This window comes from Rana temporaria, chromosome 2, assembly GCF_905171775.1.
Source record: "Rana temporaria chromosome 2, aRanTem1.1, whole genome shotgun sequence".
NCBI lineage: Eukaryota > Metazoa > Chordata > Amphibia > Anura > Ranidae > Rana > Rana temporaria.
The window spans coordinates 502,952,961-502,968,400 of record NC_053490.1 but is presented as its reverse complement, the minus strand read 5'-3'; the positions used below and the strand labels follow the sequence as shown (position 1 = coordinate 502,968,400).

At 42.9% G+C, this 15,440-nt stretch overlaps 1 protein-coding gene across 8 annotated transcripts in view; it reads left to right on the top strand.

Annotated features, from left to right (window-relative positions):
* Window positions 1-15,440, top strand: part of SYNJ1 (synaptojanin 1) — a 198,603-nt gene that overhangs the window by 129,960 nt on the left and 53,203 nt on the right. For all 8 annotated transcript variants that reach the window (XM_040338878.1, XM_040338882.1, XM_040338881.1 and 5 more), the window contains 5 exons: window positions 1,244-1,328; window positions 2,984-3,124; window positions 4,026-4,218; window positions 9,026-9,184; window positions 11,884-12,040. In XM_040338878.1, the coding sequence (XP_040194812.1) occupies window positions 1,244-1,328; window positions 2,984-3,124; window positions 4,026-4,218; window positions 9,026-9,184; window positions 11,884-12,040 (735 nt within the window). The remainder of the gene's footprint in view (window positions 1-1,243; window positions 1,329-2,983; window positions 3,125-4,025; window positions 4,219-9,025; window positions 9,185-11,883; window positions 12,041-15,440) is intronic.

The window sequence follows — 15,440 nt, the reverse complement described above, 5'->3', positions numbered from 1 at the left end:
AGCATTTCTCTGCCTCTATTCAAAATCAATGGTTCCCTATGAGAGCCCACTGATTTAAATATAAGTCACACCATCATGATGATCTGACTTGAGGTGCGGCTTGTGCGTTGAGGATCTTGTAGGGAAACCCTCTTCAAAATGGAAAACAAAACTGGCGTGGGGTCCCCCCCCCCCCAAAGAGTGGCATGGGATTCCCCCCCCCCAAAATCCATACCAGAGCCTTATCCGAGCATGCAGGTCAGGAAAGGGGGGGGGGGTCAAGCGAGTTCCACATGCCCTCAACATGGAGGGAAGGTGGGTGCTTTGGGGCGGTGGGAACCCTGCGCCCCCCCCCACCCCAAAGCACCTTGTTCCCATGTTGATGAGGACAAGGGCCTCTTCAAGACAACCCTGGCCGGTGGTTTTGGGGTCTGCGGGGGGTTTATCGAAATCTGGAAGCCCCCTTTAACAAGGGGGCCAACAGATCCCAGCCCCCCACCCTATGTGAATGAGTATGGGGTACATTGAACCCCTAATATATCAAAGCAGCTCTGGTGACTCTCCTTCTTCCGATTTCTTCTCCCTCCGCTGATGTCTTCTTCCTCTGCTGGTTCTCCTCTCTCCACTGTCTTCCCTCTCTGCCGGTTTTCCTCGCTTCGCTCTTCTCCCTCTGTTCTTCCGATGTTCTCCCAGCGCTTTCTCCCACTGTAATGCTGTGTGTGCCGTGTGCCATTACTTATATAGCCATGAGGCAGGGCCACCCGATGTTGTCATTGTGAGGCTCCACCCCTTGTGACGTCACTTCCTGGCGCATGATTGGCGGTGACATCACAATGACACACCCAGAGCAATATATCCATATCCTCTTCGCCCCTTGGTGTCAGATCAGGAACGTGCGGTTTCTAACCCATTAACCACTTTATGGTCAGTTCAAGGAGAGTTGGTGGATGTTCATTTACTGTCCTCTCTTCCTGAACCATGCATTGATTTATAGGGGTCAAGACTCCACCTAGAATAAATGTTCAGTTTAAAAGTGAACGTCTGCTGAGTTTAGTTAATAATTTGAAGCTGTGTTAATTTGAAGCTGTGTTCATTTTAATTAACCTAAACCTAAACCTTCATTATAGGACAAAAAAAAAGTCAGACACCCCACATTTCATAGCCCAAATGTTCACCATAAATGTTTTATGATTTTGTAATTTGAAGAATTTTCATTTTGTACGTCATAAACGTTCATCTTTTTGTGTTTTTTTCTTAATCTCAGATAGAAGAAGCAAGCCCACAGATATATTTGCCATCGGCTTTGAGGAGATGGTTGAATTGAATGCAGGAAATATTGTCAATGCAAGGTGAGTTTTGGAAGGATAACCCTCTCTCCCTCCACGTGTCAATGGTTATTAAGGGCACATTGAACTGATATAGGTGGGGGATGATGGATGGGTAAAGCTTAAACTGGTTCAACCCTCTGTGTGCAGCAGCCCCCCTAATACCTACCTGAGCCCCATCTTGATCCAGCAATGTTGCACGAGTGCCTCTGCTGTCTGGGACTCTTCCTCCTCATTGGCTGAGACACAGCAGCGGGCACCATTGACTCCTGTTGCTGTCAGTCAGTAAACCAATGAGGGGGGAGAGGGGGCGGGGCAGAGTCACAGCTCCTTGTCTGAATGGACACACAGAGCAGTGCCTCGACTTGGGTGCCTACCATGGCAAGCTGCTTGTTATGGGGGCACTCAGCGGGAGAAAGAGGCCAGGAGTGCCAGCGAGTCACCCGAGAAGAGGAAGATCCGGGCCACTCTTTGCAAAACCACTGCAAAGAGCTGGTAAGTAGAACATGTTTGTTTTGAAACCAATAAAAACAAGACTTTAATTTTTTAAATTGTACGTTCACCTTTTTACAAAAAAGGAAAAGAACACTCTTTACCCCCCCCCCCCCCCTCGGGCCCTGCTGCACTTACTTCCATGGGTGCAGCAGTCTGGGCATTTAAAAGCCCCACTCTTATTTCCTTAGGTCCTCTGAGATAGATCACAGCGATTCTGATTGGCCAAGTGCTGGCACGCGATGTTGTTGACCAATCGGAATCATTCTGGTTCATCCTGGCAGCCCTAAGGAAGGAAGGGTAGCAGAGCAGGCCTTCAAATTCCCAGACATGTGCACCAGCTGTGTGATGGGCAGTGACCACTGAACTCCAATGGAAGGTAGTAAGGTGTTCACTTTTTTTTTTTTTTTATTAAACTTTTTTTTTGTGGTGAATAAGTAAACTTGAAAGGGGGGGGGGGGGAAGAAACCACAGTTGCCACTGGGGCCAAACCTGTCGGTTCCGTGAGGTTGAAGTTGTATCACTTGAGGTGAAGATTCCTTATTCAAATATCGGGAATAGTATTGGCTCATCAAAAATGGCCACAAAGATTTACTATATGAATACTCATTCTCAGATCAAAAGAGCGTCCATAGTTGTGCTGGTTGGTGATACCGGTCAGGGTGTTCGAACTGCCCGGTATCGCTAACCAGCACAACTATGGACGCTCTTTTTAATATAGATGCCCAAAATCTGACTTGTATTTTAGTAGAGACTTCTGGGAAAACCCAGGAAGCTGGTCACTCAAACAGGAAATTACATATCTGGTGGCATTCTGTACACATCTGTGTACAGAACTCCTCCAGGTAGCCATATTGCATTTTTTTTTCTTCCGAAAGAGGTTTTTAATAAACACTATACACAGACAACATAACATTGCGTATTCAAAATGCAATACATCAAATACATGCAAAATACAAATATACATCAATGATACAGATCAGGCTCTATGAGCAGCCATATTGCATTTTACAGAGAATTACAGCACTGCAGATTGAAAATAAAAGGTAATATTTAATAACCTTCAATTACATTATGACCTGTGTAGCAATTGTATATGCTATATTCGTTTTTATTACTGTATTTTTTTTTTTTAATTCTCCCCCCCACGAAAGTTGACTTACCCTTTAATGTAATCTTCCCTGCAGCACAACCAACCAGAAGCTGTGGGCTGCAGAACTTCAGAAGACCATATCCCGGGACAATAAGTATGTTCTGCTGGCATCGGAACAATTGGTCGGTGTATGTCTTTTCGTCTTCATAAGACCCCAGCATGCCCCTTTTATCAGGTCAGTCGTCCATATGTATAATTGGTTAGTGGTCCTGCACAGTGCTTATGATTAAGCACTAATTTATAGTGCGAAACGCGGCAGCTGTTTTACTTCCGTGTAGTGTGCTGTGACTTGTAGTGCTTTTTTCCTCTTTTTTTTAAATAAAGACAACCATCAAGGTTTTTTGGAGTGCGGCTGTCCATATTTTCTTTTTCCATTTGTTGCCTTGTGCTTTGCCAGCACTCTTGATCTCCTGAGACTACACTGATCATCCTAACACAATCCACCTGGAGCGGTAACTTTCTTTCTCTCAGCTGGAAATTGGGAAAGAGATATTTAATGGACAGTAATTGGGCATTGTACAATTGATATTGGGTACCAATGAGCCCAGCATTTCCTCAGATTCAGCTGCTGGGATTTTACGATGCGTTCCCTGCTGCAACCTTTTACCCAACTTAAATTTATTTTTTTTTTTCAGAAATGTTTGTAATGTCGTGAAGCTCCAGTACACATCTTGCAATAAACCAGCCTGGAAAATAAGATTATAGACCTGGAGTCTCCATACTTTCTAAGCAAAGGGACAATTTACTGTGTTTCAGGCTATTGGTGGTGGTGGGGGAGGTGACTGTGGCTAGTGAGTGTAGAAAATGCCCGGGTGTCTGTGCTCCATTATTGGTTTAAATCCGAGAAATGCTCCCTTGATATCAGTAGGGGAAATGGTGCCTCGTCATTGGTGGAATGGTGCCCCAAGTGCCAGATAAAGGCAAGCATCGCCACATCCAGCCCCTGTGCCGCAGTTTGGAGACCACTGCTATTGACGGTCATTGCGTGCATGCAGTAAGCAGGCTGGAAATTGAACTGTTTGGTATTTTTCTCCTTCATTCTAATGTGTGCCATTGTCTTCGACCTGCTATTATAGGGATGTTGCAGTGGACACAGTGAAGACCGGAATGGGAGGAGCCACAGGAAACAAAGGTGCAGTCGCCATCAGGATGCTGTTCCACACCACCACCCTCTGCTTCGTCTGCAGTCACTTTGCTGCTGGACAGTCTCAGGTCAAAGAAAGGAATGAAGATTACAACGAAATAGTTCGCAAGCTAAGCTTTCCAATGGTACCAACCTCAAATTCTCAAATTTCTGTATTTCTAGGTTGCTTAATCTGCAGTTTATATAGACAGTTGGGAACTAGGAGCCATGAAGTTTCCAATGGACATATGTGTGCGCATGCAAATTTTATATTAAATGTAAAAAAAATTAAAGCGGTTGTAAACCTTAAATTTGCACTTTTACCTACAGGTAAGCCTATAATAAGGCTTACCTGTAGGTAAAAATAATATCTCCTAAACCTGTACGGTTTAGGAGATATTCCCCTCGCAATGCGGGCGGCGCATGCGCAGGGGGGATCCACGGCGGAAGATCCGGCAGCCGCCGGACCTTGCCGATTTTAAATCTCCCGCGCGCATGCGCGGGAGTGACGTCATCGCCGCTCCAGCCAATCACAGCGCTGGAGCGGCGCCGCTCCAGCCAATCACAGCGCTGGAGCGGCGATACCCGGAAGACACGCCGGAGCAAGATGACATCTCGCTCGGCGTGAACCAGGTAAGTGTTGTTCACCTCGTTTTGAGGTAAGTATTTCATAATCGGCTATTATGCGGTGCATACTAGCTGATTATGCATTTTGCCTTGCAGGTAAAAAAAAAAAAAAAAATTATATATGCGGTTTACAACCGCTTTAAAGAAAAAGATGTTGGTCAGACATATTATTTATTGCTACACAAATGTTAATAGCAAGTCTAAGAAACTGTAGACCAGTGATGGCTAACCTTGGCACCACAAATGTTTTGGAACTACATTTCCCATGATGCTCATGCACTCTGCAGTGTAGTTGAGCATCATGGGAAATGTAGTTCCAAAACATCTGGGGTGCCAAGGTTCACCATCACTGCGCATGCTACCATGATTATTGATGCTTCTGACATGATGGACAACACTTCCCAGATTGGCATGAGGCACCACCTGTTTTACGAAAAGCTTAATATTTCCACATACAAGACCTGGACTTTATAGGAAGGTTTTAATGGTGTACGGTTTACTATTGTATTTGTTGTAATTAATCTATCTGTGATATATAATATATAGTATGTTGTTAATAATAATTTTTATAACATTTTCGATTAAAAATCATATACCATATTTATCAGGGTAAAGCGCGCACCGGTGTATAGCGCGCACCCCAAACCTAGAAGGGAATTCTAAAAAAAAAAAATACTTAGTTTGAATGCCCCTCCATTGCACGTCCATTGGCGGCCTTGTCCGGTCCGGCGTCTGTCTGTGGCCTTGGTGGTGTCCTCCCTGCTTCTCCCGCGTTCCTGCGCTGTCTCTGAGCGCCGCCGCCGACATATACCGAGCGCAGTACACTCGGCTAGGCTCGGCTCCTCTCGCATAAAGGCTAGGAGGCGGGACAGGGCGTGACCGCGAGTGGAGCCGAGCCTAGCCGAGTGTCCCGAGTGTACTGCGCTCAGTATATGTCGGCGGCGGCGCCCGGGAACAGCAGTATCGGCGTATATCGCGCACCCACGATTTTCCCCTGATTTTCGGGGAAAAAAGTGTGCGTTATACGCCGATAAATACGGTATATATATACACCTAAATAAGTACCTGCATAATTGAAAATGCCTCTAAACCCTAACATTGAAGAGGGATGAGAAAGTATAGTAGATAAAAACCTTATTACACATTGATGAATACACAATTCGTAAACAAAACAATAGGAAATTTGGAAAACACATGATGGATAATGGAACCCAACATCTTAAGGCTATGAACAATAGTACAGTAGAGACTACACTGATATGACTCTCACCTGGTTCAGCAGGAACTGGCAGAGGTTTGAATGGTTAATGGAAAGACTGAATGTACCTAGTTGATCGCTCAATCATCTAGGGTACAATCAGCATGCCGGATTCTCCTACAATTATCGCTAGCAGCTATAGCAGCAGTCTTCTTCCGGCGGGGATGGCTTGCCCACCCATGGCTGCAGGAAAGAAATTTGCACCATGTATGGCCGACCTAAGTAAAATTAAATTTTACTTATTTAAAGAGCAACTGAACTGCTTTTTTGGGCACAGATTCTAAAGGATTCAAGGGTGGACTGAGCCCAGCAGTCTCTTCACTTTTCTCCCCTCCCATATCTGTAACAATATCATACACTTACTGCCTTCTCTATGCCGTTAGGAATATAGAATCCAAATAGTCTAGAGCAGGGGTCTCCAAACTTTCTAAACAAAGGGCCAGTCTACTGTCCTTCAGACTTTAGGAGGGCCAGATTACGACCATTGGGAGTATAAAATGTCCAGTGGGAGTAAATAATACCATATCTTTGGTGTCAGTGGGGGGACTAGTGCCCCATTGTTGGTGCCAATAGAATAAATTGTACCCTTTTGATAGTTGGATGAATAGTGTCCCATTGGTGGTTTTAGCAACAAGAATGATTCCCCATTGTTGGTGTCAGTAGATGGAATAGTGCCCCAAGGGCCGGATAAAGGCAAGCAGAGGGCCGCATCTGGCCCCAGGGCCACAGTTTGGATACCCCTGATCTAGAGGTATATAAAAAATATATATATATTTTGAAACTGAATTACTCTATGATGCCTGCAGATAATTTTATTTAAAGTAGAACTATAGGCAATTTTGGCCAAAGTTCTACTTCAGGTTGGTCTTTTTAAACATAAATATACCTTCACATGAAGAAGATTCGAAGGTTCTGGTGACCACCAGCCAATGGCATTACATTTTCCAGAGACTTTAGAGTAGTATTTTAAAATAAGTGGTTAGGCCTTATATGCTAGAATTGGTATATGATGTATTTTGGCCAAGCTGGTGACTAATCGAGGGATAGACCGATTCCTTCATGCAGGAATACACGCAGAATCTTAATTTGGAATGTTCTTGCGGCATTAGTACTCCAGGGGGATAGGACAGCAGAGCCACCTTAAATAGCTGTGTGTGGATTTCAAATGTACTGCATGTGGAAGAGACCTCCTGATTTTATTTCAATTTAAAGCTGTAATAAACTCAAAAAGCAAACATTATATAGTAATAGCTTACCAATTCTTAGATGTGATGGCTGCATTTGCTTTCTTTTTTAGAATCTTCCTTTCTTCTGTTTTCACCTGATGATCCAGCCAGTACATCTGTTGCTTTTCAAAAAAACAAGCTCTCCTGCAGATTTATCAACTACAAGTACAGGGATGAGATAAACCAATTACTGTAATGATCAGCATTTATTTATGTTAAACCTTTATCTCAAAAGGATTTTTTCCCTGTAACTGCTTATTAAGTGTATGCTGGAGTTTGGCTTCAATTTGTGAGCGTATTTTTAACTGCTGCATAGAACACTCCCACACACACACACACACACAAAATGACAATGCTGCTGTCTATAGGTGCCCCTGTGCTCCTTCATACAGAGCGGGGGCACTCTAATACAGGGAGCAACACTGGCCAGATCACCAGGTGAAAACACAGAGGGGGGGGGAGGCCTAAAAAGAAAACAAATGCAGCCACCACATCTGATGATTGGTAAGCTGTAATATATATATTAAAAAAAATCCTTTTTGGATTTAACTGCTTAACGCCCATATGGGCGTACATGTACGTCGTGCCTTTCCGCGGGTCGGGGGTCCGATCGGGACCCCCCCCAGCTACATGCGGCGTACAGAAATCATCGGGGAGCGATCCGGGACAAGGGCACGGCTATTCGTTTCTAGCCGCCCCCTCGCGATCGCTCCCCGGAGCTGAAGAACGAGGAGAGCCGTATGTAAACACGGCTTCCCCGTGCTTCACTGTGACGGCTGCATCGATCGTGTCATCCCTTTTATTGGGAGACTCGATCGATGACGTCAGACCTACAGCCACACCCCCCTACAGTTGTAAACACACACTAGGTGAAGCATAACTCATTCAGCGCCCCCTGTGGTTAACTCCCAAACTGCAACCGTCATTTTCACAATAAAGAATGCAATTTAAATGCATTTTTTGCTGTGAAAATGACAATGGTCCCAAAAATGTGTCAAAATTGTCCGAAGTGTCCGCCATAATGTCGCAGTTACGAAAAAAATCGCTGATCGCCGCCATTAGTAGTAAAAAAATTAAATAAAAATGCTATAAAACTATCCCCTATTTTGTAAACGCTATACATTTTGCGCAAACCAATCGATAAACGCTTATTGCGATTTTTTTTTTTACCAAAAATAGGTAGAAGAATACGTATCGGCCTAAACTGAGGAAACAAAAAATGTTTATATATGTTTTTGGGGGATATTTATTATAGCAAAAAGTAAAAAATATTGCATTTTTTTCAAAATTGTCGCTCTATTTTTGTTTATAGCGCAAAAAATAAAAACCGCAGAGGTGATCAAATACCACCAAAAGAAAGCTCTATTTGAGGGGGAAAAAGGACGCCAATTTTGTTTGGGAGCCACGTCGCACGACCGCGCAATTGTCTGTTAAAGCAAAGCAGTGCCGAATCGCAAAAACTGGCCTGGGCATTTAGCTGCCTAAAGGTCCGGGGCTTAAGTGGTTAATATCGCTTTAAATTGCATTTACCGTATTTATCGGCGTATAACACGCACCCTAACTTTACGAGGGAAGTTTTAGGAAAAAAACTTTCCACAGCCCCCTGCGTATAACACGCAGGCACAGTTTACCCTCTATTTTCAGGGTAAAAAAGTGAGTGTTATACGCCAATAAATACAGTAATTGGTTCCCATTTGTTTGCAAGCAGAGCATTTGTTTTTGTTTTTTATTTTATAAATGCATACACTGTATGAAACTTTTGCTGTTGGCCTACCTGGATCAACAGTGACCGTGTTAATAAATGGTAAAACCTATAGTCAATGCTTCCACTTGTTTCTGCAGGGACGAATGCTTTTCTCTCACGACTATGTCTTCTGGTGTGGTGACTTCAATTATCGCATTGATTTTCCCAATGAGGAGGTGAAGGAGCTGATCCGAAGCCAGAACTGGGATTCCCTTGTACCTGGAGATCAGCTAATAAAACAAAAAGATTCTGGACAAGTATGTGGTCAGGGTATTGTGTGCAGTTATAAGTCGAGTTGTATTTTTGAGAAATAATGTCATTATTGAACAACTACAGTGCTCTCTGTCTATCCAAAGTGTTAATAAACCTCAAACCTGAATATTTAAGGAATTAAAAGTGAGGTTTTGGTTAGGCAACTAAATTAATTTTTTTTCCCATCTCACTTGTTTATTTTCATCTGTTATGCCCTGTACACACTCTCCGGTGAACGATTGGCCCCGTTTCTCGTCGTTTCATAGCAAGTTGGAACCGAGGATAGAAATAATGTTAGAAAATTCTCGAAATTACAGGCTCGAACTACAGGCTTTTTTAAAAAAAAATATTTCGTATCTGATATTTCTTGTATGAAAATCGTACGAAAACGGTACACCTTGAACGAAAATTGTTCATTCTGTTCCTGTATGAGAAAAATGTTGAAGTTTGTCCCTTTGGAAATTTTCGTTTGGAAGGTCAGAATCGACTGATGAAAGTTGTGTGCGCACTATTAGAAAATTGCGTAATCATTCCTCGTACAAAAATGTTCACCCAATTTTCTTATAGTGTGTACGCCCAGAGGCGTTTCAGTTGGCATGTGTTGCGCTTTACAAGTCTCTCACTCACTCACGGGGCAATAAAGTGAGAATAATAATCGAACAACTCAAAATGTACATAAAAAAAAAATCAGTGACCAATATAGCCAACCTTCTTTTCAATAACCATCATAAGCCTTCCATTCTTGGAGTCGTGTCAGTTTCTTGATCTGTTGATGATGATCAACTTTTTGTGCAGCAGCAACCACAGCCTCCCAGACACTGTTCAGAGAGGTGTACTGTTTTTTCCTTCACCATAAATCTCCCGTTTAATAAGGCCCAAAAGTTCTCAATAGGGTTTAGGTCAGGTGAGGAAGGGGGCCACTGCCATTCTTTCGTCTTTCATCTTTAAGGCCTTTACTGTCTAGCCACACAGAGTACTTGGATGCATGTGATGGAGCATCGTCCTGCATAAATATCAGGTCTTTATGAAGATGCAGACTTTTTTTCCTGCACCATTGCTTAAAGAAAGTGTCTTCTAAAAATTGGCCGTAGGTTTGGGAGTTGCTTTCGAGTCCATTTTTAGGGGGAGGAGGAGGGAACCCCCGCGCGCTGACGTCACTAGCCGTGGCCGGGTCTCCCAGAAGTGGGAAAGGATACCCCCCCCAAAGGTGCCAAGAGGGGAGAGGGGCTTCAGTTTTTAGTCAGAAAATCCTTCTTAAAGTATTACAGAATAACCTCCAAGCAGCTGTTCATCCCTCCAAAAAGAGCTTTCCCCTCTTCAGAGTAGACCAACATATTCCACAACATCCAAGTTTTGTATTACCGTTCACGTTGATTCCGTGCTGTGAGGATTAAGTCCTCCATTTTGTTTATTTCTTCTACTTTGCAAAGCCAAAGGCCAGGGGTGTTCAAACTTTTTTCAAAGAGGGCCAGATTTCTTTGAACCATTAAAAATTCCGTCTAAGTGTGTTTGTCAGAGCACTGCTCAACAAGAATTCTATCGCTTTTGTGGCCCAGACGAATCCCCTAGCACTGCTCAGGACTAAGGATGAGCTTTGAGAGTGTTATTTGGATATACCGTATTTATTGGTGTATAACACGCACCTTCACTTCAAGAGGGAAGTTTCAGGAAAAAAATAATAAATTTAAATAAAGAACTGTGAAGCAAAATAAGGGTCAGTGCCCACCTGCAGCCTCCCCATTGCCATGAGTGCAGCCTCCCCATTGCCATGAGTGCAGCCTCTCCATTGCCATGAGTGCAGCCTCCCCATTGCCCATCTGTAGCCTCGGAGGGGCCAGGGAGGGGGTGGGACGAGCGCCAACAGATTACATACAGAAGAATCTCCTGTTTACTCAGCGGCCTCTTTAATGCAAAGTCCTGCCTCCTATGACCGACAGAACGTCGTCCAATGTCAGCCCAGGATACAGGACTTCCTAGTGCAGATGCCGCTGAGTAAACAGGATATTCTCCTGTATGTAATCTAACGGTGCTCATTCTGCCCCCTCCATGTCCCCTCTGAGGTAGCGCCGATAAATACAGTGTATATCTTTAGTGCCCCAGGGGGCCGCAAAAGATATATATATCTCCAAATTACCAGGGGGGCCACATTAAACCGGAACAAGGGCCGCAATCGGCCCGCAGGCCGGACTTTGGACATGCCTGCCATAGGCTAATGGTCGGTGGTTGTGGACGTCTCAAAGTAAGGGGGGTGCACGACTTGGCGGAGTCAAGGATGTGGCACACAACGGAACATTTGTACGTTTTAGCTCGGATAGTGGAGACATGTCGGAGGAAGAAGGCTGGGTCATCTGGAACCTCATGATCTGTAAATTTTTGAACGATCCTTCGAACCTCTTTCCAATATTTTTCACATTTAGAGCGAGACCAAAAGAGATGTAGCAACGTTCCCCGCTCCTCCCGGCATCTCCAACAGCAATCGGTAGTTTTTGGGGGGAAATGTAAAACTTAGGTGATGTCTGAAACAATTACAGCCGTGTCAGAATTTTTTAATAATTTTCCTGTATCTTTGTGAAAATGGAGGATTTGAGCAAGTGTTTTTTTCCTAATTTGATAAGTTTGCAATCAGTTTTTATATAGAATTTGCCTTGATAACTCTGTATTTATGTGTTTGTGTTCAGAGTTTGTTTTTCTTTCCCTTTCTCAGGTTTTTCGAAGTTTCTTAGAGGGGAAAGTTAATTTTGCTCCAACCTATAAATATGACTTATTCTCTGATGATTATGACACAAGTGAGAAGTGCCGTACCCCAGCTTGGACAGATCGTATCCTCTGGAGAAGAAGGAAATGGCCCTTTGACAGATCAGGTGATTAGATATATAGCTTGTATGTATTACCTATTGATAAGAAATATCATTACTGTTCGAAAATGTGTACCCAGTTATTAAGGAGAAACCAAAGTCCACAGTACTTACCTCTGCTTCAGCAATCCAAGGTCCCTCGCTGGCATTTTCTCAGCTTCTTCCAGGTGCTCGTCTTCAGCTGTCTTGGTTGGAGTAACGCAGGTTGACATCACTCCTGCGCATGGCCAAGAGTACAGTCATTGCAGCACACAGTCACTGTGTCAGAATGTAAACTTAGCGGCTGTACCTGCAAACAGGCAGGTAGGTTTATTTTATTGCAGAAGAGAGATTTCATGCCTCTTCTGCAATAAAGAACCCGCCTGCTTGCAATTTTGTTATTTAAGACTTTAATGCTGCTTTCATCACTAACTGAAAACGGACTTTGCTTTTTTAACCACTTAAGGACCGCCTCCTGCACATTTACGTTGGCAGAATGGCACGGCTGGGCACATGCACGTATAGGTACGTCTTGTGCTAGTACCCAGCCGTCGGTCGCGGGCGCGCGCCCGCCACCCGCTCCGAAGCTCCGTGACCATGACCCGCGGACCCGATCGCCGCTGGAGTCCCGCGATCGGTCCCCGGAGCAGAAGAACGGGGAGAGCTTCCCCGTTCTTCACTGTGGCGGCGTCATCGATCGTATCATCCCTTTTATAGGCATACACAATCAATGACGTCACACCTACAGCCACATCCCCCTACAGTTGTAAACACACATGAGGTCACACATAACCCCATCAGCGCCCCCTTGTGGTTAACTCCCAAACTGCAATTGTCATTTTCACAGTAAACAATGCATTTTAAATGCATTTTTTTGCTGTGAAAATGACAATGGTCCCAAAAAATGTGTCAAAATTGTCCGAAGTGTCCGCCATAATGTCGCAGTCACGAAAAAAAATCGCTAATCGCCGCCATTAGTAGTAAAAAAAAAAAAAAAAATGCAATAAAACTATCCCCTATTTTGTAAACGCTATACATTTTTCGCAAATCAACCGATAAACGCTTATTGCGATTTTTTCTTTTTTTTTTTACCAAAAATATGTAGAAGAATACGTATCGGCCTAAACTGAGGAAAAAACATATTTTTTTCTATATTTTCGGGGGAAAATTATTATAGCAAAAAGTAAAAAATATTGAATTTTTTTCAAAATTGTCGCTCTATTTTTGTTTATAGCGCAAAAAATAAAAACTGCAGAGGTGATCAAATACCACCAAAAGAAAGCTCTATTTGTGGGAAAAAAAGGACGCCAATTTTGTTTGGGAGCCACGTCGCACGACCGCGCAATCGTCTGTTAAAGCGACGCAGTGCCGAATCACAAAACCTGGCCGGGTTCTTTATCTTCCTAAAGGTCCGGGTCTTAAGTGGTTAATATATATACAGTTGTGCTCATAAGTTTACATACCCTGGCAGAATTTATTATTTCTTGGGCATTTTTCAGAGAATATGAATGATCACACAAAAAGGTAGTTTTAACTGTATAAAACAGGAAAGAGATATAAAAAGATATCCAAAGAATTGAGAATGCCAATCGGCAGTGTTCAAACTCTAATCAAGAAGTGGAAAATGAGGGGTTCTGTTGTGACCAAACCACGGTCAGGTAGACCAACTAAAATTTCAGCCACAACTGCCAGGAAAATTGTTCGGGATGCAAAAAAAAAACCCTAAATAACTTCAGGTGAAATACGGGACTCTCTGAAAACATGTGGTGTGGCTGTTTCAAGATGCACAATAAGGAGGCACTTGAAGAAAGATGGGCTGCATGGTCGAGTCGCCAGAAGAAAGCCATTACTACACAAATGCCACAAAGTATCCCACTTACAATACGCACAGAGACAAGCCTCAAACCTTCTGCCACAAAGTCATTTGGAGTGATGAGACCAAAATTTTGCTTTTTGGCCACAACCATAAATTCTTCATTTGGAGAGAAGTCAAGAAGGCCTATGATGAAATGTACGGAGGTGGATCGCTGATGTTTTGGGAATGTGTGAGCTACAAAGGCACAGTAAATTTGGTCAACATTTTTTTGTCAAGATGAATGCAGTATGTTATCAAAAAATACTGGAGGAACATTCGTATTCATCAGCTAGGAAGCTGCTCATGGGATGTAATTCCAACATGACAATGGTCCAAAACACAAGGCCAAGTTGACCTGTCATTGGCTACAGCAGAATCAAGTGAAGGTTCTGGAGTGGCCATCTCAGTCTCCTGACCTCCATATCATTGAGCCACTCCGGGGAGATCTCAAACATGCAGTTCATGCAAGACAGCCCATGAATTTACAGGAACTTGAGGGTTTTTTGCAAGAGGAATGGGCAGCTTTACCATCTGAGAAGATAAAGAGCGAAATTGAAAGGATATACTGCGCAGGTCTCAATGTGATATGAAAAATTCAGTAAAAATTGAATGTGTAAATAAATAGTGAAAAGATAATGAAAACTAATTGCTGCTGCAGTTAAAATGTCAGATATAAACATAAATCGCAATTAAATAAAGTGTAAACTGCGCTGTTTACACTTTATTTAATTGAGAAGATAAAGAGCCTCATCCACAGATGGATAAAAGAGTTATTCCCGTGTTACAATGGGGTCTATATGGGCAATGGTCAGAGGTGCAGCAACTACCGAATGGACCAAACGCTACCCACAGTAGATGTAAAGAAAATCAAAGGGTGGTGTTGCACTCCAAACAAATACAATAATATATGGCTAAAAACTAGCTAAAATAAAACCAACAATCTACATCGAAGGTAAGTTGGTAAAACAGTGATAAAATGTACAAAACTGGCCGATAAGGTGACTGTAGTGTATAAAAACAGTAACAAATTAATCCAACAGTGTGCTGAATGAAAGTGCAAAACAATGCAAATAAAGGTGACTGTAGTGTGTGAATAGAAATCGCATCTTATGAATAATATATGACGCTTCAGAATGGTCCAAGTTAGTTAAAAAATATATATATATAATAAATGGTGCAACTGTAATTCAGTCCAAAATATATATATATATATATATATATATATATATATATATATATATATATATATATATATATATATATATATATATATAGTGCAATTTTAACCAGAAAAAATTGCAAAGTGCAGGTCTAGTACAGGTGCTTGAATAACATCAGCGGGTGACAGGGAGACTTATGGTGACTATTCGGTGTGTAGATCCAATACAGGGGGATTAGATAACATCAACAGGTGGCAGGGTGACTTGTAGGTGACTCTTCGGTGTACCAGCTTATTACCTTACAGCTGCAAGGTAAGCGGCATAAAAAAACAATGGGGTCACTCTGGGGCAGAGGGGATGTCTTCTATAGATCCTTCCAGTCATTATGGCAGGTTAATGCTTCCTTCCAGGC